The sequence below is a fragment of the Aotus nancymaae genome, unplaced genomic scaffold (assembly GCF_030222135.1).
Source record: "Aotus nancymaae isolate 86718 unplaced genomic scaffold, 86718_ANA_hifiasm-v0.15.2.pri h1tg000036l, whole genome shotgun sequence".
Classification (NCBI taxonomy): domain Eukaryota; kingdom Metazoa; phylum Chordata; class Mammalia; order Primates; family Aotidae; genus Aotus; species Aotus nancymaae.
Window position 1 is genome coordinate 42706217 of NW_026988450.1, and position 22801 is coordinate 42729017.

At 44.4% G+C, this 22801-nt stretch overlaps 1 protein-coding gene across 3 annotated transcripts; it reads right to left on the bottom strand.

Moving 5' to 3' along the window:
• Window positions 1-6463: 6463 nt before the first annotated feature.
• Window positions 6464-19360, bottom strand: GEM (GTP binding protein overexpressed in skeletal muscle). 3 transcript variants are annotated; one of them, XM_012438611.2, is made up of 5 exons: window positions 19131-19360; window positions 17220-17559; window positions 10256-10332; window positions 9247-9451; window positions 6464-7805 (listed from the first exon to the last, which is right to left on the bottom strand). In XM_012438611.2, the coding sequence occupies exons 2-5, from the start codon at window positions 17548-17550 to the stop codon at window positions 7528-7530; spliced, it is 891 nt and encodes a 296-aa protein (XP_012294034.1). In that variant the 5' UTR covers window positions 17551-17559; window positions 19131-19360; the 3' UTR covers window positions 6464-7527. The 3 variants fall into 3 exon arrangements, with proteins under 3 accessions (XP_012294034.1, XP_012294033.1, XP_012294032.1); XM_012438610.2 differs by lacking the exon at window positions 19131-19360 and adding an exon at window positions 17767-18040; XM_012438609.2 differs by lacking the exon at window positions 19131-19360 and adding an exon at window positions 17746-18040.
• Window positions 19361-22801: the final 3441 nt, after the last annotated feature.

Genomic DNA, 22801 nt, shown 5'->3' on the forward strand with positions numbered 1-22801 from the left:
GTGAGGAATACCCTAAAAGCCCTGACTTCGTAGCACTCTGCAATATATCCGTATCACAAAATTACACTTGTACTTCATACATTTATACAAATAAAAATCAATCAATAAAACATCTGCCATTGGCACTGCAATTATTCCCTATCTTTAATCAAGACTGGTTTAAATGTGTGTGTGTGTATATATCTAAGTGCACACACACACATATATGCATAAGTATGTATGTATATGTGAATAAAATTGCAAATACCTTTCAAGAAAGTGTCCTCCCAAACGATCTCAAATTACCCACAAGGCAGTGGCGTTTCTCCAAGTCAAGCAGCTGCCTTGGGGCCTCTGAGTGGTACTAGCGAGAGTACTTCTCAGTCCTCCTGCATTTTGACTTTTCCAGAAGCTTGACAGTAAGGGGGTAGCTTCTCTACTTGTAATCAAGTGGTTTAAAACATTAACACAACAGAAGATACAAGGACATTTTTGTTTTGATTTATTTGAGCACGATCCCAGCAAACTGAAATAACAATGACTTTTCCTGAGTTCCAGAAGGGGCATGCTCTAGGGTGCTCACCTTCCTTGGTAGATGCTGGAAGAAATGAGACTGACAGCATCCCCATGTTTGGAACATATGTGTTGAAAAGTGGAGCAAGACAGGAGTCTCACTGATATTTGTTTTATTAATTGTAGTACTCTACTTTTCCTTTAGCTGTGAATCCCTCTCTCCCACCTCCACCCTATTCCCCAGCACGCATGTGCACACACACACACACACACACACACAGGCATACATGCATGCATACACAGAATCACCTGTGTATTCCTTTGCTAAAAACCTCATGTCCTTGGTTTGCATACGTTATTTTTTCCTTAGCTGCATGACAAGAAAAACAGGTGGATAATATTTACTTCCTCCTTTCCCTGGGGGTTGAACTGGGTGAATTACTGATGGTTTAGGTAGAGTCTCTTGTTGTGTTGTGGCTGTCTCCTATGCAGTCACACAACTGCCCTCCATATCTTACTCCAGTGCAACCCTGTCACCCGGGCCTTGGCCAGGGCTTGTGTCTGCCAGGAATGGCTCCCTTTCTCTCCTGCTGTCATTTTTTTTTTTTTTTTTTTTTTTAGACGGAGTTTCGCTCTTGTTACCCAGGCTGGAGTGCAATGGTGCGATCTCGGCTCACTGCAACCTCCGCCTCCTGGGTTCAGGCAATTCTCCTGCCTCAGCCTCCTGAGTAGCTGGGATTACAGGCACGCGCCACCATGCCCAGCTAATTTTTTGTATTTTTAGTAGAGACGGGGTTTCACCATGTTGACCAGGATGGTCTTGATCTGTTGACCTCGTGATCCACCCGCCTTGGCCTCCCAAAGTGCTAGGATTACAGGCGTGAGCCACCGCGCCGGGCCCTCTCCTGCTGTCATTTTGTGCTGCTATGTGACTGTTGTGGGCATCAGGCCTCACCACTTTATGAGTACTTCTCCTAGAAAACCTTGATTGCTGCCGGACACATGTGCTCTCTAAGTCTAATAAGCAAAACAAATCCACACACTGGCGTGAGGCTGCCCCTGATGAAGGGCTTCCTTCCTTCTGCCTGAAACGCCTTACCCATTACTCTCATCCCAGCATTGTGGTGGCTCCCTCATTGGTCCCCGTGGGTGGGGCCTGATGTCCACAGCGGTTCCTGCCGGGCTCAGCTCTTCTGGGCAATGTCCTGAAGCAGCACCACTCTAATCTGTCACACCCCTGTTTAGAAATATTCAAGCACCTGCATTATCTTCAGAGCCAAGTCCAAATATCTCCATTCGGAACTCAGTGTATTCTACAATTGCTTCCCAACCTACCCTTCCAGTTCACTCGCTCTCCAACTCTTGGGCAAACAATAAGTTGATAAGTGCTTTACCAATAATATTCTTATAAGATGGGTGTTATTATTCTTGTTTTTCAGATGAAGAAATGGAGGCATGTTAAGATTAACTTGCCCTAAGTAATCCAAAGTATTTAGTTTCTTAGGGCTGCTGATACTACCATAAACTTGATGACTTAAAATAACAGAAATGTACACTCTTCCAGTTCTGGAGCACAGAAATCCAAAAATATGATGGCAGGGCCATGCACCCTCTGAAGGTGTTAAGGGGGAAAATCCTTCCTTGTCTCTTCAGCTCTGGTGTTTGCAAACATTCGTTGGCACCGTAACCGTAATCTCTGCATGGCCTTCTTCCCTCTGTGTTCCCACTGTGTCAAAATCTCTCTCGTTTCTCTTATAAAGGCACCACATATTGGAATTAGGGTTCACCCTTAATCCAGGGTGATTTCATCCTGAGATCCTTAACTAGTGCATCTGCATAGACCTTATTTCCCAATAAAGTCACATTTTGAGGTTCAAGTGGACACAAAGTTGTGGGGGAAGACTTTTTAACCCACTCCACCCAACACGTAGGAATTTGAAAACAGATCTCTCTGACTATTAAGCATCATACATTTAACACCTTCACTTAACACGCCCCAGAAAGCTCCTGGCTAGACTGGACTTCTCTCATTTTTCTATATAGATTTTTCCTTTTCCTGCCTCTCTGTTGTTGCTCATGGTATTTTCTTTACATAGGCCAATTTTTCCCTTTTTCTTCCTTTCAGCCAATCCTACCTGTGGAAATCTTGCATAGTCTTCAAGATGAAGCTCGACATCACTTCCTCTAAGAAGACATCCATGGGCTGGGTGCAGTGGCTCATGCCTATAATTCCAGCACTTTGGGAGGCTGAGGCGGGCAGATCACTTGAGGCCAGGGGTTCAAGACCAGCCTGACCAACACAGTGAAACCCAACTACTACAAAAAGTACAAAATTAGCTGGGCATGGTGGCACCCAGTTGTCATCCCAACTATACAGAGTCAAGACTGGTTTAAATGTGTATGTAATGCGTGTGTGTATATATCTGAATGCACACACACACATATGTGCATAATAGGTATGTATGTGTATGCGAATAAAATTGCAAATACCTTTTAAGGAAGTATCCTCCAAAACAATCTCAAATTGTCCACAAGGCAGCTGCATTTCTCCAAGTCAAGCAACTGCCTTGGAGGCTGAGGCAGGAGAACTGCTTGAACCTGGGAGGCAGAGGTTGCAGTGAGCTGAGATCGTGCCACTGTACTCCAACCTGGGCAATATAGCATGAGTCTGTCTCAAAAAAGAAGAAAAAGGAAGGAAGGAAGGAAGGGAGAGAGGGAGAGAGAGAGGGAGGGAGGGAAAGAAAGAAAGGAGGGAGGGAAGGAGGGAGGGAGGGAGGGAAAAAAGAAGACATTCAGTATTGCAACAGCCAAGCAAAGGATTTTTCTCCCACCCAAGCTCAACTGCCTTATTGCACATGTCTCCGATAGCCCATATTATCTTCAACCTCATCTTCTAGGTTTCTGTGCAGTGGTCTCCATTCCCTACTACATCTGCTTCCTGCCACTGTTAACTATATTACAAGCACCTTAAAGGCAATACTGCCTCCTCTCACCATGTGTTCTCCACAGTACTTTGCAGAAGCTGGAGCTCCACAAATTTGCCCAAGTGAATTTATAATCATCTGTATCTTTCTTTGCATTGAATAGTTTATGTATTAATAAGCAAAAATGTAGGATGCTTAAAAGCTCACCTTTCTCCAATGCTCTCACTTTCCCCAAATGGAATTTTTTTCATGGCCTAATTTTCTTTTTCTCTTTTTTCTTTTTTTTTAAGATGGAGTCTGGCTCTGCTACACAGGCTGGAGTGCAATGGCACAATCTCGGCTCACTGCAACCTCCGCCTTCTGGATTCAAGCAGTTCTCCTGCCTCAGCCTCCCATGTATCTGGGACTAGAGGTACACACCACCACACCCAGCTAATTTTTGTATTTTTAGTAGAGACAGGGTTTCACCATGCTGGCCAGGATGGTCTCAAACTCCTAACCTTGTGATCCGTCCACCTTGGCCTTCCAAAGTGCTGGGATTATAGGTGTGAGCCACTGCACCTGGCCTTAATGGTCTAATTTTCTTTTCCACATCTAAATCATCTTAACAATGTTTTGCATCATATAAATTTTATCTAATGGTGGCAAATCCAGTCCCTTCCTGGTATAATCCCTTCACAATTTCTTCATTTTCTTCCTATAGCCAATGCTAGTTCCTTTGGCTTTTCAGGACAAATTTATTCCTCTTGAGGTCTCTGAGGATGAGGATAATATCTTAGCCATCATTATATTCCCAGTAGCTGTTAGCACCCGGATGTCCAATCATATTTGAAGAATACATGAGTGTGTGAAAGTGTGGATGCTGCACTAGAGCAGGTGGAGTCGGTGCTGTCCCTGAGATGTTGACTTAACTTCTGCAGGTCTCACGTAATCCTTACCACAACCCTATGCAGTGGGCATTCTTCCCATGTTACAGATGGGAAAAACTGAGGCTGTGAGATAGTAAAGAACTTGATTCGTGGCCACACATCCCTGAAGTGATGAAACCAGATTGAAACCCAGGTTTGTCTAACCCTGGAGCTATAGCTCTTAACCAAAAATCCTCTCTGGTTGGATTGCAGCCTGCATTATCCTGCCCTGGTTCAAGACAAGGGAATGTGATCATGACAACCCTGAACACAGCCTTAAACCTGGGAGCCTTGGATCTGTTGGCCATTTGGTTGGAAAGGTCTGAAAGAAGTGATGAGGAAGTTTGAGATTGTGAGAACAGAAAAGTAGTGTAAAGAATGTATATGCATTGTGTGTGTGTGTGTGTGTGTGTGTGTGTGTAGGATGATACATGGGGATGAAACAGGCTGTGTTTATAGGAAAGTTTTGGAAGTAAGAATATACAAATGACCAGAAGTCACATGTAGACTTCAGTCCTAGCTCAGACACTTAGCATCTGAACAAACTGGACAAGACATTTATAACCTGAACTAGTCTGCTGGGAGATGACCTGTTGACCTCACGAAGGTGTTGGGAGGATCTGTGAAGTTCAAGGAGAAAGTGAGTAAGATCCTGATATATGCAGTGCACTACACTGAAGAGTAGAAGGGTAAGGAGGAAAAGAAGAGGTGGTCCCTGATTTGAAGGTGTTTCCATTGAAATTAGGGGAAACAGACATGTAAAACTGAGTTTAAAATGATACAGAATGGAAAATGTGCAACCATGAAATGAACCTCTCTTGAGCTCTTTACTGTATGGCAGGTTAAAAGATGTGAGTCTCACAACAGACTTACAATGTGGGTATTATTAGCCACCCCATTTTGCAGATGAGAAAACTGATAGCTAAAAATATTTAATCTTTACTTCAAAAGACATGATGCTAAATTCCACAGCCAAAATTCACCCCAGGTCTATGTGACCTGAAACTTTACTTGTATTATCAACCCATGCTATTGCCTTGAGCAGTTCTAAGATGCAAAGTGCATAGAAATGGGAACCTTTGTGCTCAACTTGGAAAAGGAGAAAGAACCACAAAAACAGAGCAGAGACACCCTTTAAAACTGTGTTGTTTTAAGGCCAAGTATGATGGCTTATGCCTGTAATCCCAGCACTTTGGGAGGCAGAGGCAGGCGAATGACCTGAGGTCAAGAGTTCGAGACCAGTCTGGCCAATATGGCGAAACCGTCTCTACTAAAAATACAAAAAAAAAAAAAAAAATTGGCCTGGTGTGGTGGTACATGCCTGTAGTCCCAGCTACTTGGGGGGCTATGGCAGGGGAATTGCTTGAACCCAGACGGTGAAGGTTGCAGTGAGCTGAGATCACACCACTGCACTCCAGCCTGGGTCACAGTGAGACTCTGTCTCAAAACAACAACAACTGTGTTGCTTTAGGGAATGTCTGAGGTCCCACGATTGCCGCCATCAGTGTGTGTCTGACTACAAACTCAGAAAGCTAGGGAGATGAGAGTGAAATAGGGTGCATATAGATAGGGCCAGAGAACATGAGAAGGGAGAACACCGGGAAGTTCCATTCAGCAAAAGGGCTGCATGCAGTCGCTGGATAGCTGCCAAGTGATTAATGTCAAGCTGTATTAATGTCAGAGAGGAGAATTTGGTGAAAGCTTTGCCTGGCTAGATCTCAGGCTGGAAATCACTAGTTTCCTTTATTTTATTTCCCCCTAATCCTTTATAACTTCCTCTAATGCCTTAGTCAAGCTTAAGACCATGAGCCTCCAGGGAGCAAAGTGAGGCCCATCTGTTCAGTCAGGCATATGCCAGACCAAAGTAAAAGGTCAATCTGGCTTTTCCTATAACTCAGCATTGAGATAACCCCAAATACTTTCCAATGGTATCAGCCAAAAATAACTTTGCATTATCATGAATCGTGATTCCAAAGCAGAGCTGTCAGGGATACTCTTTAAAACAGATGATGACTGAGCTATTGCTAGTGAGAAAAAGAAAGAAAACAATAGGTATGTGTCTCTTCGGAATGTGCTTGCTCTAAAGGCTGCAGAAAAATAATCCTAATCATCTTGCTTGGGAGGAAAATCAATCAAGAATGCCTTTTTTCAAATATTTTATTTCTTTTATTACAAGACATATAGGTAAAAACATATATTTTGAAAAAGATAGAAAATGGTAATAAAATGGATATTTTTCTTATTAAGAAATATGTTCATAAATATGCTTTATCAAATGTTAAAATGATTATTTTTGCAAAATAATAATAAATAGAGCAGAGCTGTGGCATACAAGGGTCAACCAAAGTACTGGAAGTTTTTATGCTATATGTTTTATAAAAATTCAGACTTTGGATTATACATTAAAAATTGACATTTTACACTCCAGGGTATCAATAATTCTGATTTTTAAAATATTTTTATGATGGCTCCATGAATTCAAAAATAACAAAACATAAAAGATGGTTTGACTAAATAGAATCTGATTTAAATAATTTCCCCCTAAATAAGAAATTGTAAGATATATAATTTTTGAGCCTATAAGGGTACATATATCAGTTCCCAATTCTATAAGTATTGGTGGACATTGAAAAAAACTGTTTGCTAAGCCTTAGTTTCCAGCAAGGTCCACATCATTTCTTTTCACAGTTTGATGGAGCAGTTATAGTCATGATTCTGATGAGCCTAGTTCTACAATTCTAGCTCCATGGATCTTAGATACGTAGAAAGTTTTCCCTCCTTTGAATAAACTCATTGACAGCTTTCTTATATTTGTTTACGACCCATTGGCCTCAAAGTCACATATCAGAACACTGGGCAAAATTTTAATGATGAAAAGTTCTTGTTCTAGGCATTCTTTGTAAGCTTCACTTCTCTACTATCCCAAAGAGAAGAAACACATGAGAACACCAAACACATCCTCTAATGAGTCTTGGGTGTTCAAATAGCAAGGTCAGGCTTTTCCTGGAAATAAATACTGACTCTTTATAAAGATCTTTCATTTCCCATGCATCATGTGGCCCAAGAGGCTAATACACTAGCTCCCTGCTACAATGGGGGAAACCACATCTAACAATACTTAAGTATCCAATCTAATATAGATTATTAGTCCCAATGGCCTTCAACAATGTCCATCAAAGGGACATTTGGGTAACTCTGGGTTCCTAGAGCACAGAGAGGTCATGGCAGGATTTGGACTTGAGCTTGAAGGCCATATTCTTGTTGTTTTTGGCCACGATCTTGCCCCAGAAGCGCCTGGCTTTCCTGGGCATGCTCTCCTTCCTTTTCTGGTAGGCCAGCCGCCGCTCGTTCTTCTCCTTGCTGTCCCGCCGAAGGCGCACCTGCCGCACGATGCCCTCAAACAGCTCCTTCACGTTGTGCTGGACGGCCGCGGAGGTCTCGATGAACTTGCAGTCGAACACCACAGCGCAAGCTCTTCCTTCTGGGAGGCAAAGGAAGGGAAAGAGGTCAGAGGGGCTGCAGAGCACAGTCCTGCACAGCACACAGTCAAGCTGGATGGTTCTTCGAGGTAACACTAAGTCAGTCATATATGCAGTGGATAGAGGACACCACTGTGGCATGGGCCCTCCCAGGGCATGAATAGAGAAAATGTCTCACTTGAGGATCCCTGTAAGCAAGCGCAATGGGCTTTAGACCTGGTCCACCACAAATTCACTGTCTGAAGGTCCCATTTCATCAAATACAGTGATATTAGTTATAACAGTAAAAGCCACAGCCTTAATTTACTGCAGACTTATAATGTGCCAAAAACAAGGCTAAGTTCTTTGTAAACACTGTTTTCAATGTCCACAACAATCTTGGAAAATACATTACTACCCTCATCAAATACATGAAGAAACCGAGGGGAGTCTCCCCTGCAGGTGAAGTTTACACAGCCTGTAAGTGGCAGCGAATCCAGGCCTGCTCCATTCTCAAGTCCATACTCTTAACTCTTTCTCCTGACCCAGTTTCCTGAATTGAGAATAAGAATCCTACTACTTGGCTTTCCTCTCTTGAAAAAAAATAAAAATTTTTTTAAAAAGCAACGATGAGATATCTTTGGAAAAAATTTAGAATTTTACAAATGTGTAATTCAATTAGAGTAAATTATACAAGCCTTTCTGAGACAGTCTCAATTTCAAATATTTCATTGTGTTTAATGACCGTGCAGCAAGATTTGGTTTGGAAAAATACTGTCGACAGTTGTTCCTAGTAGGAAGACATTCCCGAACTAACGTGTACATTGCCTCTATTAGCGTGTGCACGGTCTTTCCTCCTGAGCAGGGCCTGGCAATGCAGTATTTTATTTTTATAATTGTACCAGGGATCAAGTCTGAATTAGGCCAGTAAAATCTCAAGGGATGTAAAAGCACCTGGGTGCCCACTCAGCAGACAGAGATTTTCCCTGAACTAAGTATGAAGAAGAATATGTGACACCATCAGACTGATGCCTTAACTGAAATTTCGGAAGCCAGGGATGGGGAGTAGGACAGTGTTTCTAGGGTGTACAGGGACCAGAGTCAGCCAGAGTAGAATTCTTTTTCCTCAATGAAACTCTTTCTCACAGTTCCCCTAAATCAGAGTTCCCTATCCTTCTTGCATGAAGATGCTCCTTTCATTTCCCTGTACTTGGGAATTCCAGGAAAGCCCTTGGAAGCAGGAAGATTAGCATCCTGCAGGTAGACCACATGGACAAGGGAGAGCAGCCAGTGTGGAGGAGACCCACCGCAGCTGCAGAGTCTTAGAAATACACCTAAAATTTCATATAGCATCTTAATGAGTCCCTGGATCCAGCCTCCTAGAAGGAAGGAAGAGCCCCTGACTGAAGGAAAATGCACATGGCCCAGTGATTGTTTCTACGGTACTGGCTCTACTCCTCTTACCTGATACAGACACTTCCCGGCACCGGACTAAGTCACTTTTGTTGCCAACCAAAATGATGGGAATGTCCTCTGTCTGCCGGGCCCTGCGGAGCTGGATTCGCAGCTCAGATGCCTTCTCGAAGCTCGCTCGGTCTGTGATTGAGTAGACAATCAGGTATGCGTCCCCGACCTGCATGCAGTGGTCGTGGAGCCATTCATTCTCCCCCTAATGAAACAGTAAGATCTTCTGTGAGTTCAGTTTGACCTGGGGAATGAAGCGTCAGTTACCAAAGAAACAATACGTGTATCCTAAAGTACCCTTGCTGATAGAAGAAAGGAGAAATTGCTTCCAGCTCTCCAAAAGGATTGGTCTTCCATGCCTACAAGATGTTTGGTGGCTGCAAAGACTGCTAGCCTGTCCAGTATTTATGCCAAAAAGTTTTTACTTTTCAATATCTTCTACAGCTTGAGTTGATAAATTACACAACTACTCTGCCAAACAGCATTTCCAATTTCTACTTAATCTACCATAAATGAGCCTTTTCTGACTTCCCAAAAACTCCCTTTTGCCTTTTCCAAGTGATGAGATTAAGAATACTTTTGTGGGGACTAGGAGGGATTTTCAATAAACAGAAGTCTACCACATAGGTTCTGAAACATTTTAAAATCTTTAAAAAGCCAATGTTGCAAACTAGTATTAAGAATCTCAACTTCAGATGAGATGGATTTATGTTATTTAAAATAACAGTCCATGCCTGTTTGTATTTTCCCTAAAACAAATACACGTTTTTGTTGTGTTTTTTAATAGAACTAAAGGCAAGTCACAACAACTTGCTTGTTATTCAGAACTCATCTGTGAACGACCTGTTCCTCAGAATGGTCTCATTCTTCAGAAGCATGCTTTTAATCAAGAAAATGAGCCCACCTCATCTGCAACACCCACTATATAGGACAAGGTCACCCTCACACCAAACAGCTTGTTGGATAGAAAACCCCTGAAGGAACTTAGAGAGCTGCAGGCTCTGCATACCTTATTTTCCCACATATCCAGGAGTATAATCGTTGCACTTTCCCCATCAACCATCAGGGTTCGTTCATATGTATCTTCTAGAAAATAAAAGAACAAAGATATTGGAGTCAGGCGAATATGCAACACTTTTCCATAAAAGGGTCACGTAGAAACTTATGCTAGAGCATAAACTCACTAAATATGCAATTAATTACGCAAATATAAAGACATTTTCAAAGGCAAATTACTATTTTTTGTCACTTCCAACAACATTCTACTATATTCCTCCAGCAGAGCATATCTCTCAAACATGGATCACTAAACCACATGGAGTAAAAGCCATTTGTTTTCATCATTCCTGGACCTTTTACATGGGAAAATCATTTATGAGGATAAACTTAAAGACTTTTGTCTCAGATTCAATGATTAAGGCTATGAGAAAACATTAACTGCCCAGTGAAACTGTAAGCCCCATTTTCATAAGTCCATCGTACCTTTCAGTGGGTAGTTACTTAACACTCACTGGCAATTTCAGGAGCTTTGAGCTCAAAGACACTGCTCCTCCTTGGACAAGTGCAGGAAAGACTCTTAAGACTCTCCCTGTTTTGGCTGTAGTTTTCTTCCTTTAAAAAAAAAATGCTGTTCCCTCGGAATAAATGGGCTTGTTTTTCCATCTTAAGTACAACAGAAGTTCAGCCTCCAGCTCTACTTGGTAATGGAAACTTTCCTCCCTGCACTCAAGCCCAGATCATGTGTAGGTGAAGGGTGAGCACAGTAACAGTACGATGGGCCAAAGCAATTCCAGCCTGGAAAAATCCATGGCGGGGCAGGCGTGGAAAGGGTCCAGTGGGATTTTTGCAAGTGGGATTTCCACCATCCCAATACAACTGAGCCCATCCTCACTCTATTTTCACAATGAGGTTTCCTGTTTTGAATTTCATCTTTTGAAAAGTATGACTTTCATAATGATTTATCACTTTTCTACTTGTTCTTTTCATCTAGAATCTTCTCCCTCAAATATCCACAAGGCCTGTTCCCTCACCTCCCTCTGGGGGAGGGGCTTCCTGGCCGTCCATTTCAAATCGCAGCACTTCTCTCCCACAGTATTCTTTCCCTGTTCTCTGTGTCTCCGTCGCGCTTACTGCCACCTAACATACAACACATTTAACTTATGTATTTTATTATTTTCTGTCCCTCCTGCCCCTCCTCACAATTTTAGGGCAGACATTTGCACCTGTGCTGTTTACTGTGACTCTCAGCACACTGACATTGCTGGTGTGCAATAAAAGTGTGTGCAGTGAACGGATGATAAATATAGCATTGTGGCCGCGAGCACAAGCAAACCCGAATTCAAATCCAGGTGTCGTCTCTTATGAACTCTGTGGGTCTGGGCCACTTAAGCTCTCTGAACCTCAGTTTTCTTCATCTGTGCAATGAGACTGATAATAGTACTCACACCTCAGGGCTATGTGACAATTACACATATTAAGCCTGGCCACAAAGCAGAAACTCAATCAAGGTTAGTCATTATCCCTTTTTCAGGTGAAGGAAGCTGGTTCTTGCCATACTCAGCACTTCCTCACCACAGATAAATCCTAGCATAAGAGAGCTACATTGGAACCACGGCATTTCTTGTTTTATAGTAGCAAAGGGTTTATGAAAAACACTGCTCCTGGATCAGTGCTTCATCATCTAAGAACTGGAACCAGGAAAGGTTCCTTACAGAAGGAAAACTTGGACAAATAAGAAGAGAGTTAACCAGGGATGGCCCTGTCTTTCTGTGAGTTTCCCCCTCCTCCCACAGTGTCATTCTTCTCATCAGTAAGTGTTTGCCACTGGGGGATTAAAACTGTCACGCCCATGGTGTGTGCCTGCTCACAATACGCAGAAGGAATGAGATCACAGTGGGACTATTGGGATTACGGGGCGGGGGTGGGGTAGAGCCTCACAACCTCAACATGCAAATTTGACAATGCGATGGAGACCATCAAAGCTTGGGCAGCACAGAGTGGGGACGGGCTGACTGCCTTTCCACCACAGGGTTCTTAGCTTTTCTCTAAAATCCCTCCCTGCACTCAGACAACTCCTTCAATGATGAAGGAACTTTCTCTGCCCTCAGCCTACCACTCAGGTACAGGGAACTCGCTTGAGTGCCCAGTCATTCAAATAGAAACATACTGTATTCCAGTCACTGATGGAAAAAGAAAACCCAACTTTCTCCTGGCTTAAGAAACATCAGAACAAGTCTAGAGAAAAAGTGGACTAAGGATCACAGCCATAAAAGTAGAAACAAGATGCTTTGCCGTTCTAGAAGCCTCCTGACAGGGTCATTCTGTCTGACCTTACCTCTGCCTGAAAATCACTGTGTTGGAGCGCCTGGGAGGTTAAAGCAATCCATCTCCTCCCTGCTCAGCACGTGTGCTCCCCCTTTACCCCCCACCCCAGTACAGGGGTTTAGATACGGCCTCTGGCTGTGTGCACCAGGACCCTTCCAGCACACATGGCATCCCTCCCCTAACCAGGTGCAAGCCTGGGAGTAACAGAGCTCTAGGTTTCTCTTCCTCTAAGTTGCTCAGCTCATCTTTTATCCTTTTCAAGTGCTAACCAGGTAAGAAGAAGGGAACGAAAGGAATACTAGGCTCTAGGAGAGCTCTTTCAAGTGTGCTCCCGGTTAAGGTGTGGAGAAAGGTTTGGATGCTGATTAGCCTCTGTAAGGCTTTTCAGTAGCCTGGGTCTAGAGTCACCCCCATTTCTCCACTGCTGTGGAAGAAAGCTGGGGTGTCTGTGCACTCTCTGTGTAGTAAGAGAATATATGCTGATGGGGACGGCCAGGGTTCTATAGGAAGTGATGGTGGTCAACAGCCACTTTCTCTACAGCAGTTTGTCTTTCTTCATTTGATCCCTCTGACAGATTCTCTCCTTGATCAAACTTTAGTCAGGCTCCTCTGAATCCTCTTCTCTACCCAGCCTCCACCCTGGCCTTCTGCTTCCATACTTGCAGAAACCAACTTTAGCAAGAATCCTGGTAAGTCAGTTTAGTGTGACTCTCCCACCTCCAATATCTGATCAAATTCCTCATCCTCCACCTCTGATGTCTAAATCCTTGGCCTGATTTCAGCAAGAATCCCCCTAACCTTGACATCTCCTCTTAGTAAGTTTCCATCCTCTAACCCCCTCCCACCTACTCCTTGGTCAAGTGCCCACCTGCTCTTCTTGTTATCTCTCGCCACCACTGGGATGCCTTCTGCAATGGTCCTGAATAAGGTCTTCCTGACCATGTTAATGATATTTTCGCTAACACTCCTTGTTCTTGGAGTCAAGGTCCCTTCTGGCTCAAGTGCTGTGTGTGCAACCCGCACAAGTGTTCTCTCACTGCCGGAACTGGCTCCAGCAGCACCTCAAAAGTTCTGAGGCTCCAGTATCCCTCTTCCCGAAAACTTCCAACTGCTTCCAGCTTTCATAGCTCAGGGATCCCAAAGAACCTCAGAAGAAATGCCTGCTCTACGAATACTGTCCTCACGTCTGCTGGCCCAGGTCTCCTCTGCACAGCTCCAAGGGTCCCAGCCAAGAGTGACCAAAGTGGACAGAGACTACAAGCAATGAAACCACCACTTTTAAAAGATAAGCACATCAAAAGGAAATGGTAGATTCAGAATGAGCATGGTGCCAGGCACCATGCTCCATGCTCAACACGTTATCTACTTTAATCCTCGTAACACCCTATGAAGGAGGCATTACCCCAATTACACTAATGAGGCAGCTTGAGGAGGCTAAGTGGCTTGTCCAAGAATACCCAGCTAAGTCAGTTTCAGAGCTCTGTCTAAACCCATTCATCAAACCTCAAGCCCAATGCGGCTTCCTGTACTTTGCTATGTATGTGTGGTGTGCCGTCCCACCTAGCTCAAAGTTTCCAAATCCTAGTTGTCCTGAGGGTCCAGCTTAGAGACCACCTCTTCCATGAAGCTTTTATTATTATTATTATTATTTTGAGATAGAGTTTCACTTTTGTTGCCCAGGCTGGAGTGCAATGGTGCAATCTCAGTCATTGCAACCTCCGCCTCCCAGGTTCAAATGATTCTCCTGCTTCAGCCTCCTGAGTAGCTGGGATTAAAGGTGCCTGCCACCACGCCCGGCTAATTTTTTGTATTTTTAGTAGAGATGGGGCTTTCACCATGTTGACCAGGCTGCTCTTGAACCCCTGACCTCAGGTGATCCACCTGCCTCTGCCTCCCAAAGTGCTGAGATTACAGGCGTGAGCCACCATGCCCAGCCAACCATAAAGCTTTAAATCTACAGTCAGAAGTAATCTATTCCCCTCTAAATTCCCACAGAACTCTCCTTACACCACTTTTAAGACACTTATCACATACTATCTCAATTTCTACTTGGTGTATACATTATGCTCCATTGCATACCGTGAGCATCTCCATAGAAGAGGCCCCATGACTCTTTGCATGTCCCCAGAGTGCCTCACCAAGCTCTGTGCTATACATTCAGTAACTTCTTAGGAATGAACAAATGAATGAATGAATGAATGAATGGGATTCAGTGTATACAGAGAGTCATAAGATTACTGCAATATAACTGTAACAATATCCATCTTTATTGGGAGAAAAATTATGAGAATATTTTGTTGATTTTTTTCTTATGATAAATGCTGAATTAAAAAAAAATGTAGGGGTGTGCCTTAGAAAACCTTCCTCTTGGGAAACAAAGCCAACTACTGATTCTAGCAGGTCCTACAGATTCTCTGTGTAAGAAGCTAGGGGAAGGATTCTCTATCTTGTGATTGAACCCAAATCCTGTGTCTTTTCATGGTCCCCTGCAGCCCCATTATCAGCCATATGCCTGATGCCCAATGTGCTGCCATATCGGGCATCTCTCTCTCTCTCTCTCTCTCTCTCTCTCTCTCAACAAAGAAGTTCCCCAAATATTGGGGAAGCCTACCTTCCCGAATTCCAGGTATGAGTCAGTCTCCTTAACATTTTGTCCCTATGAGAATATCACCCTCTGAATACATACCCCTCCATTCTAATGGAAAAATACTTTTGAAAGTCTAATATCCACTAACTTTTTCCAATTCTTCCCCCTTAAAAACAAAAACCAACTCCCAGTTGATCTCTTCCTTATGTTAGCACCCCAAGCACTGTATTGTTACTGCTTAAAATATTAGTTAATATGACCCTGCTCTGCAGCATAGCCACTGGCACTTAGCTCATTACTAGGAGCCACGGTACCCCAGAGCTTAGGACAGAGCCGGACATGTGGCTGATGCCCAGTGCACTGTCATACTTAGTATTTAGAAGCTAAATCCTGGGGCTGCAGGGGGCTGTGAAAAGACATAGGATTCGGGTTCAATCACAACTAGATTTGAATCCTGGTCACACCATGTACTAGCTTTTTCACCTTGGGAAAGTCACTTGACTTTGTAAGCCTCCATTTCTTCACTTGTAAAATAGGGACATTAATGCCAAATTGATTCAAGTTATTATCAGAAACATATGCGGGAAGTACTTAACACAGTGCCTGGCACACGGCAGTTTCCCCAGAAATGGTAAAATGAACTGAACTAGGATTATAAAATCCCAAATTCTAAATCCACCTTCCTTATTGGATGATTCTGGATAAGCTACTTGGTCTCCCTGAGACTCAGCTTACTCGTGAGTACAAGAACTCTGTGAAGACCAAAATAAACAGTGGCAAATATAAGGCACCTAACAAGGTGCCTCTCCCATTGTAAACATTCACTCTAAACGTCAGCCCCTCCCTCCCTTTTCTCTCTCCTAGCAAGTCACCTGCCAGCCTTTACAAAGAAAGAGAGAATCAATTGTACAACACTGGCCCTATTTCTCCCTTGACTCTCCTGAGATTCCAGAAGCAAGGAGAGAAATCGATGTTACATCAATGACTCATCATTTATAGTCCAGTTTCTGAGCTGCCTCATGAAGCAGTGAACCCCTTGACACTGAGACAGTGAAGAAGAATAAAACCTCCAGATGAAATGGGCTGTGGGTAGTGAGGAATAGCATTCATATGCATCAATGCAGGGGAGAACTGAGTCATCACTAAGACATCTCCCTATTCTGTGATTCAGTTGTGAGTCTCGACAGAACACAGACAGATCATGTGACTTGGGCAAATACCGGGCAGTTCTTTCTTCATTTCTGTAGTTGCAAATAGGGACATGTAGCTACCCTGATCACATACGCTCAGACTTAAGTCGTGGCTGAAAGACACCTCACAGACAGCATTGGCTATCAGGATCCTCATATTACTTCCCAAAACACAGGGCTGTGCTTTACCCCTAGCTGAAGAATACATGCATTTTGAGATAATGTCACCTCAAAACAGTTTTGGAAATAGGCCAGGTCCAATCAATAAATAGATGAATGAGACTGTACAGGGAAAACTGTCTTGGAAAGCTGTCGGACTCTATACACAAAGTATCATTGTTATACTTCACATTTAAAAAAAAATTATACTATTTCAAATACAGATTTTGAACTATTTTACACCCACAAAAGTTTATAATATTGGTGGAAGCAAACTGATTGATCCATCCCAACAGCTTTTCCAATTGGCTTGTTTTAGGTATAACCATGGAAAAAGGCTGTGTCTATACCAAGTTTCAGGAAGAACGTTCAAGCCAGAGCCAGCAGAAGTCAGAGGTAGGGCGCTGACCCTCTGGCTCTGCCCTCTCTCATCAGCCTGCCCGACCCATTTAGAATTGAAATCTGAAAAATTCCCTTTCTGGACCAGGTTCAGTAGATTTTAGTCCTGTCTACAAGCATTTTCATTTGCTTGCCCCAAGAGCCTGTGCCTGGACTTTTCTGGGGACTTGGTGCCTCCATCAATTGTCCAAAATGCATAACCTCAGCTCCCAACTCTGCAGGTAAATAAGCTACCCACCCTCACTTTTTCCATCTTTCCTTTTTCCAGGGACCACCGCTGATGGAAAGAAGCCCACTGGGGCTGGGCCACCTACCTCCCAGCACCTCGCAGTCGCTGTCCATGCTGTCATGTACGCCTGCAAAGATGTTGGCCAGAGTGGACTTGCCCACCCCCTGCTCCCCTATGAGCACCACCCGGTAATAGGTGTTCCCTGACTCAGAGGAGATGACTGAGTCTGTGGAGTCGGAGGACCAGCTTCGGCGGCACTGGTCCTCAGGGGTAGCAGAATGATGGCTGCGGTGGCTGTACTGGTGGGGCTCTTTCTGGACCATGAGATGTCTGCCATCGGCCGGGATGCTCCAGCGCTGCTGCTGTGGCTGCATGCCCACAGTGCCCTGGCGCATGGTGACATTATTCAGAGTCATCGTTGGGTCCTGGGAAGCAAAGTAGCCAAGATGGCAGCATTAGTAAGCATGAGTGAGAGCTCAGGGGCTCAAATACATGGTCAGTCATCAATAATATTTTATTAGATGAGATGAGAAGCAAGTATCCCTAACATAAAGAACACCAATTAAATGGTCCCCAAACCCCAACAAGACGGCTTTCAACTGGACACGCACACATAAACACACACTGCCCACACTATCAGTAACCAGCTCCTCAGGCAGACTGTCATTTGCACAGAGAAAAAAAATACTGTTCACATCGCCCACTGCCATGGGCTTCCTTCTTCCTCAAAGCAGCCTTGGATCAAAGATCTGCACTCAGAGTTGGCACCAAGGCAGTTGGAAAGAAACAGCAGCCTCCAGAGATGGCTTGAAAAGCAACAAGTTAATGCTGCTGGGGACCAGCTGGCCAGGTTAGCTGCTCTTGTCTAAACTTGGCTCTTAATTGCACCAGCATCCAGAAGGTTTTATGCCTCAGTGGGAAACACGTGGCAATGACATCACCCCGCCCCCCCCCCCCCCGCCCCCTGGCTGGACTTGACAGGCACTTATTGGAACTTCCATGTTTAGTAAAGTTGCCTTGATGCTCTCCAGCTGTCTGGAGAGCATCCACCTGCCATTATTGGGGGTAGGGGGCACATTTTCTGTTTAAAGTTTATGCCTTAGCTGTGCCCTCTTACCCACAGATACCACTTTTAAAACATCCCAGCTCCAAACCTAGACACCCCGGCAGAGAAATGACCTGCTCATGTTCACACCTATCAAATTTGCAGAGAAAGTGCCTCATTCTTAACAAACCACGTCCACTTTCAAGAGTTCTTTAATTCAACTCAAATTCCTTTTTTGAGACAGGGTTTTGCTCTATCACCCAGACTGGAGTGTAGTGGCACGATCATAGCTCACTGCAGCCTCCAACTCCCTGGCTCAAGTGATCCTCCCACTTCAGTCTCCCAAGTAGCTGGGACTACAGATCCGAATCACTACGCCCACTAATTTTTTAAATCTTAATTTTTTTTTTTTTTTTTTTTTGTAGAGACAGTGAGCTCACTATGTTGCCCAGGCTGGTCTCGAACTCCTGGGGTCAAGTGATCCTCCTGCCTCAGATTCCCAAAGTGCTGAGATCACAGGCCTGAGCCACCATTCTCAGCCCCACTTCTTGAAGCGAATCAGGACTGAAGACTCCCCTAAATGATATTCAGCAACTTCACTACAACTTTCCCTTTGCAGACTGCCTACCCTAGCTGGGAGGTCTGTTTTTCCCCGCTACTGGGGACAAAGTATAAGTTTGCATCAGCAATCAGCAACATGCACAAACATTCCTCTCCCACCGTCACCCCCACACTCCGCACCCCAACACCTCGCCATGAACCAGGACGACCACGGTTTTTGAGTCTCAAAAGCAGCACGTCAGTTGGCAGACTTACATTCAAACAACAGACACATAAAGCATCCTCTCTGACCACTCGATCTGTAGGAGAAAGGGACCCTCCTACTGAACTGAACGAAAGAACCTGCTGATAAGAAGCGAAATCCTTTGCACTTGAAGCTCTGACCCTTACCAGAAAATCCCAGCGCAGAACGCACGTTCCAGGGGCTCTTTTCTCAACTTCCAAACTTCTGCGGGCTGGGAAACGCCCACTCTCTCCCTTCTCCGTCCCGGGCTGCCCCGCTTACTTGGCTCGGCCAGATCGGCGTCGGGGCGTCCGCGTATCGCGTGGGTACGCGTTGGGATCCCGGGGCCACCGAGCGGAGAGTGCTGCGCGGTGCCCGCCGTCCGTGCCCGCCGCCTGCAGCCGCCGCGGCCTCGCGGTTTATAACCAGCCCCGCCGACCCGCCGCGGGGCTTTTCCGTGACGTCAGCGCCCCCGCCGGGAGGGGGCGGCTCTGCAGCAAACTCGGAGTTGCAGCCACTTGGCTAAATCAGTTACTCGCAGTCACGTGACCCCTTCTCTCTCCATTTAAAAAATAATGACAGTTCAATCCTGGGCCTCCTTTTTAATTTTACTTTTATTTTTTATTTTTTATTTTTTATTTTTTTTTTATTGTAGAACTTCATATATTTTAGAGTTGGATAGTTTCAGTTTCATGGTATTGTTTACTTTATCCCTCTATTTCTGTATTTTCTTTTTCTTTTTCTTTTTTTTTTATTGCATTTTAGGTTTTGGGGTACATGTGAAAAACATGCAAGGTTGTTGCATAGGTACATATGTGGCAGTGTGATTTGCTGCCTTCCTCCCTTCACCTATATCTGGCATTTCTCCCCATGCTATCCCTCCCCAACTCCCCACCCCCCTCTATCCCCCCTCTCCCCCCCAACAGACCCCAGTGTATAGTGCTCCCCTCCCTGTGTCCATGTGTTCTCATTGTTCAACACCCACCTATGAGTGAGAACATGTGGTGTTTGATTTTCTGTTCTTGTGTCAGTTTGCTGAGAATGATGGTTTATAATTTTACTTTATTTTTACCAGGTGAACACAGGAAAATGGAAAAATACACTAAGTGCCACTTTAATCGCCTTTCCCAGCAAAGCACTTGCGAGCTGTCGGGATAAAGGATGGAGGGAGAGGCAGGTTTGAGTTGCGAGCTCAGGTTTGCCAAGAAAACAGGGATCAGCCTGGAATGTGCAGAGACTTTAGCCTCCAGGATGAGACTGCAGCCACCTTGAATGGACAACCGCATCTTCTGCAAGGAAGACAGCCTCTTCCTACCTCCTGTCACCTTCTCTCTGGATAGGAGGAAGCAGACGGAGCCCCACAGGCTTTGCTTCCCTTCTCTGGCAGACATCCAGAGAGAAGGGGCCAGAGAGAGGTGAGGAAAGTGGACAAGACCTTGAAAAGGGCAGTTTGGGAAAACAACTTAATTGAGGATCCAAGCAGATTGTGCTAAATATTGCTGGCCTTCCTGCTCTGGGCCAGAATGCTGAGGCTCCTCAATCAGGGAATTTAATCAGCATCCCAATCAGCAGCATCTCTGTACCAGGCTCCCTGGCAAGGCTGCACCCTGGGCATGAGCCAATACAACCTGGCCATGGGGAGGAGCGCCGAGCCCAGGTCCTCTATGAGAGACTCCTGTAAACAAAGGGAAAAGGATAATAACTACTACTACCATTTACTAAGTACCTTTGAGGACCTCTGCTTAGTAGGTACTGTTAGGCCTCCTGGGACCTTAATCCTTACTGCACTTCCGCAAGGTGTCTCTATTGCTACCCTCATTATATGGAGGAGGAAGATGACACAGGGCCAGAGAACTTGCCCAAGGTCACACTGCTGGTATAAGTGGCAGGGTCAGGACTCTAAGCCTGGTTTGCCTGACTCTCTGCACTGCACCACCAACTGAAGGATTTCAATGACCTCTTTCTGGGGACATGGGTATTTCCCAGACTCTGTGTCTAGAGAGGATGCTGGCCTTTCACGTATCTGTGTGCTTTTTCAGCCAGCTTCATCTCTGGGTTGGCTGGTGGCTCCGGGAAGCAGCCAAAGGCACCAGCATCTATTAAAGCAGCTGGATTCTGCTGTGATTAGAGTCAATTCGCAGTTATCCTGCAGGCATTTATCTGCTTTGGGAATTAGCTACATAACCAGCTGCTGAGACCTGTCAGTCCCCAAGCTAGCAAAGATGGAATCCATAGAGTAATGAAAACTTAGAGTTCCTTTAGTCTCAGGTGTTGTGGCCCCAATCTCCTACTTATCTTATACATTAAGAAACCTGAGATCCAGAGGGATGATGACCACTCAGAACACGGCAGAGCTGGAACTGGAATTTGGGAATCATAATTCTCTGGATGCCCTTTGCTTCTGTCAAGTTTTTCTTCTGGGTTTAGCCAAGAGGGACTGACTACAGATGTGGGGAAAGGGGAAGGGGAGGAGATGGGAACGAGTGGGAGATCATCTCCAAGGGTATATCACTGACTCCGTTCTAAAATACATGTAATTGGTGAATTATCTGCATTTCAAAATAATCCGTGCTTTTTCCATACTGACATTCCTACTCTGTCAACTGGTCTCGACAGAAACATCATAGGAGTAAAAACTAAGAAGAAATCAGTTTATAAACATGATATAGTTTCTCAGTTCCACTTTTGCCCATTGATAAGAACCTAATACTTCACATTCACAAGAACCTAATTCTATACCTAGGCAATATCTGCTATGAACTATTTGCCATTGGTATATGTGAAACATACAAAAGACAATGAAATCCAAAGACTGGGGAAGGGGGTAAACAGCAATGTTGTGTTTGGATAATAGAAAAAATTTAAATTTTTTTTTAAATTTTCTGTTTCACAAGAAGCCACATGAAGACAAATGAGAAAACTACTTAGTTTTTGACTAAATGACAGTTAAACTGGAGTGACTAGAGAAAAATCATAGTTTTACTTCACAAAAAGTACATCTAAGAGCCAAATCTCACCTAGCCGAGTCCCAAACCCCTTGACCAGGATTCCAGCTCACTGGGACCATCTGAGGGTGTGGAGCTGCAGAAAAAAGGTAGAATCAGGCCATGTAGGCAAGTGGCAAGTCTGAAGAGGAAAACTTGGCAGAATGTTATTTCTTGTTCTATGAATTATTCTCTCCATATTCTTTCTGCCAGCATTTGACGGCTTCCTCAGTTTCTAGCTACAATGAGTAGCTCAAGAGTATAGCAAAGAGGCAAAATTCAAAGCAAAAAAAAAACCTCATGTTTACTGACCAAAATACATGCCCATCTCACCTAATCCTCATCACCCCTGCAGTTACCCATATTCTGTGGAGAAAGGTGCTGAGGAGGTTAAATAACCAGCCCAGGGTCACAGAGCGAGTAGGTGGTAGATCTGCACTCTGGGGCCACAGTCTTAACTGCTGTTCTATTTAGAGTAGGGGATATATGTCAGTCCTCGTTCCCATGCTAGCCCGACCTTGGCCTACCACCTTCCTAATACCCTCAAAAGAAAAGTTTTTCTCTGATTGGCCAAAGCCCATGACCTTCACTGGGCCACCTGTTCCTAGTGGGCAGGGTTACTCAAAGGCATGAGCCATTCTCTCCTCTCTCTTTTCTCCACATCCCTGCCTTAAGGGAGAAGGTAAACTTGGGATCTGTTCAGGGATTCTGCCCAATACTCTGTCACTGTCATTGTCTTTTAGCATGTAGACTTGAGCAAACAGTACCCATGATTTTAAATGGGACGAGAAAGGAAGGAAAGTGGCAGGGAAAGAATAGAACCTTTGACCACGGTTGTAAATAAGGGCGTCTGG

What these genes read in the sequence shown, in the direction of transcription:
- GEM (XM_012438609.2), bottom strand. Translation starts at nt 17,844, where the DNA reads ATGGCAGTGGGCGATGTGAACAGTATTTTTTTTCTCTGTGCAAATGAC. An exon ending in CGACTGCGAGGTGCTGGGAG is followed by an intron (nt 10,333 to 17,219) that starts GTAGGTGGCCCA and finishes TTTATTTTCTAG; the next exon opens with AAGATACATATGAACGAACC. An exon ending in TGGATATGTGGGAAAATAAG is followed by an intron (nt 9,452 to 10,255) that starts GTATGCAGAGCC and finishes CTGTTTCATTAG; the next exon opens with GGGGAGAATGAATGGCTCCA.